Here is a 2,879-nt window from a genome sequence, read left to right on the forward strand (position 1 = left end):
AAGCTAATAAAACAGCATGATTAACAGAACCAAGTGGTAGTAATAAAAACCATGAAATAAGCAGCAAACTCAAAAGCCACTTACATCTATATTAGTCACAAAAATAATAAGATTCACAAATCTTGTAGGCACCAAACCTGTTTTACCAAGCCACAAGATAGTATTACTGTCAAGACTTTCATTGGGATATATTTACCAAAGAAACAATAGATAAAACAATGTAATTTCAATACTGAATTGTAAATACGTGGATAAAAATGCCATTGCAGCCTTTCAGATGAGAAAGAATAACTCCTAAGAGAACCAATTTTTTTTTTTTTATAAAAAAATAGGATAATCCCAAACTTTGGAGGAACAGGCTTTTGATGCAGGAATTTTTGGTAGAAATAATAGGGAATAATCTACCTAAGTTTGTAATCCTTGGCTTTTAAGAGGCATAGCATATCAAAACATCAAATCAAATACCATCTTTTACTAACACAGCATTACTATACAAAATGCCTTAAGAGACTGAGGCATCCATGGAGATTTAATGGTGTATCCAAACAAGCATCTCATTATTACAATGTTCAATAGTGTCCCGGTCCTTTAAATAAACAGAAATTTTAAGTTATAATAATATTTATTATTTAGTACAAATGTGAAAATACAACAAATGATAGAAGAATATTAGATTTTGTGCCAATATAAAGTCAGTCTTACAGGATCACTCAGAAATCACTTATGGAGAAAATACATATTTAATCTGTTTCTTTCATATGCAATAAGTTTCTCCAAAAAAGAAAAAGACCAAAAAAATTCAGAATGTTTAAAGCTTTGGCATAGCGAATAAAGTAGGAAACAGTGTAAAAATAAATGGGTAAAAGTAGTAATTTTTTGCCAACTCCTGAGAAATTATTTTATGTATGAAATTAGAGTAGCATAATTAAATCAAGGTAACAAAATTGAGTGAATGTGTTCAATATACTTCATACTCAAAATGCATAAATAAGGGTAGAAGAGATTTTTGTATATGCCATATTTCAATCAATTCACATATCGTGCTGGTCGACATGATCAAAGTTATATGGCTAAAGGTGTCATTTTCTGGATAGCTCATTGTGGAGAACTTTGGTGAGGGTTGCCATGCAATGGTGTGGTGTGATATGGCATAGTTAAAATCACGGTCAGTTATTTTGATACTCACCTTTCAATAAGACTTAGAGCTCACATTCCATTAAAAAATAACCTGATTTTGAAAAACAACGCTAAATAAAGGCAATAAGAAAGATGGTTATACCCAGGCCATGAGGCAGGTCATGAGAAATATTAAATAATGATATTGCCATCATGGTAGTAGTAATATTCATTAGTTATTAATACCAAGTTGGGAGATACCTTGGCAAGTTTTATAGCCTGTAGTTTGGAATGATGAGTACTACAATATCTGATGCTCTGACATATAGTCTTTAACTTAAAAAGTCAACTAGTAAGAACAGCTATAGTAAGGTGATCAATGAGCAATTACTTTATTTAAGCTCATGTTGGATTAAAGTCCCTGCTACAGCATTTAGACAGCAATGCAAACCGTGCACATCAGTTTTCCTGCCACAGGTAAAACTGAAATAGGCTATAATTAATATAATTTGTAACCATTCACTTACATTAAAATTTGTAAAAGTTTCAATGAGTAGGCTCCTAATATGGATGACCAAAGAATATATATATATTTACGTATGTATGTATGCAGATGTATGTGATTATACATATGTAGATGTATATATACATATATATACTTCTAGTCTATTATTTAAAACTGCTTATACTAACAAGAGGAACACTAACTTAATAATTTTAAACTGTCAAATGATGATGGTCAGCATTTGATTCAGTTATTGCATATGCTCTAAGATCAAAAGATTTTCCCATATATTTAGAGAAGGTGCATGCAAATAAAACACAAGTAGAAACAACTTTTACTTGTCTTGTTTTTGGGAAAGAGTAAGGGCAATCAACCAAGAGGAAAACACCCCACTCCCTATAACCAAACTATAAAAAGTAGAAAAATAGATCTAAGACAAACTCTTGAGATGCTTTGTATAGATATTAGAAAGTACCTCACATTGTATAGATATTTAAAAGTACCTCACATGGCCTTAGGATCATGTATATACTTACTACATAATGCTTTGGGGGCTGAAAAAAGGAAATAAATACAAATTAAACCAACTCTTAATTATCCAAAATAACAGTCTCAACATTTACATAATAATTTTCATTTAATGATCATTACAATATTATAAATATGTTTAGTCGTTCTTATTTTACAAATGGTAAACTCCAATACTAAGGATAAATTTACTTATTGTCCTGCACCAGACCTGCTGAATGAGAAATGAGTCCCATGCCTCAAAAAATTACCTGGCAATCCAGACTTAAGAGAAAATCACTTTGCCTTTTGGCTAAAAGAATATAAAGTTAGAGAGAAAGCATCAAGGCATACAGCAATTAAACTAACCTCATTTATTGAGCTAATATACAGATGTATCTGGCGGTACTTACCAGGATTATCAGTAGGCATGTCGACAATCAGTTGGTCGCTGTATTTTCCATATAAGCCATTAGTGCATATGGCTACTATTTGAAGAACATAACTCATATTGGGTAGCAAATTATTGAGAATAGCACCCTAAAAGAAAGATGTTAGTAATTATACAAATGTTATTCTCATAGGACTACTAACACACTAGGTATCTTTCCTAGAAAACTTTTTCTCACTGGTCCATGGAAAATACTTCTATTTTATTAACCTAAGGAAAAGTTTATGTAATGTTGCTTAAACTTGTGATATTTGTGAATTATGAAGAACTGGAAAACTAGGCCTTTTTTTTTTTTTTTTT

The 2,879-nt window shown here is 31.1% G+C and overlaps 1 protein-coding gene across 1 annotated transcript in view; it reads right to left on the bottom strand.

Annotated features, from left to right (window-relative positions):
* PTPRZ1 (protein tyrosine phosphatase, receptor-type, Z polypeptide 1) overlaps positions 1-2,879 on the bottom strand; it is a 90,155-nt gene that overhangs the window by 70,853 nt on the left and 16,423 nt on the right. The window contains exon 4 of the mRNA XM_011995971.1: positions 2,542-2,668. Coding sequence (XP_011851361.1) covers positions 2,542-2,668 — 127 coding nt within the window. The remainder of the gene's footprint in view (positions 1-2,541; positions 2,669-2,879) is intronic.

Source organism: Mandrillus leucophaeus, unplaced genomic scaffold (genome assembly GCF_000951045.1).
Source record: "Mandrillus leucophaeus isolate KB7577 unplaced genomic scaffold, Mleu.le_1.0 Scaffold5, whole genome shotgun sequence".
Lineage (NCBI taxonomy): Eukaryota > Metazoa > Chordata > Mammalia > Primates > Cercopithecidae > Mandrillus > Mandrillus leucophaeus.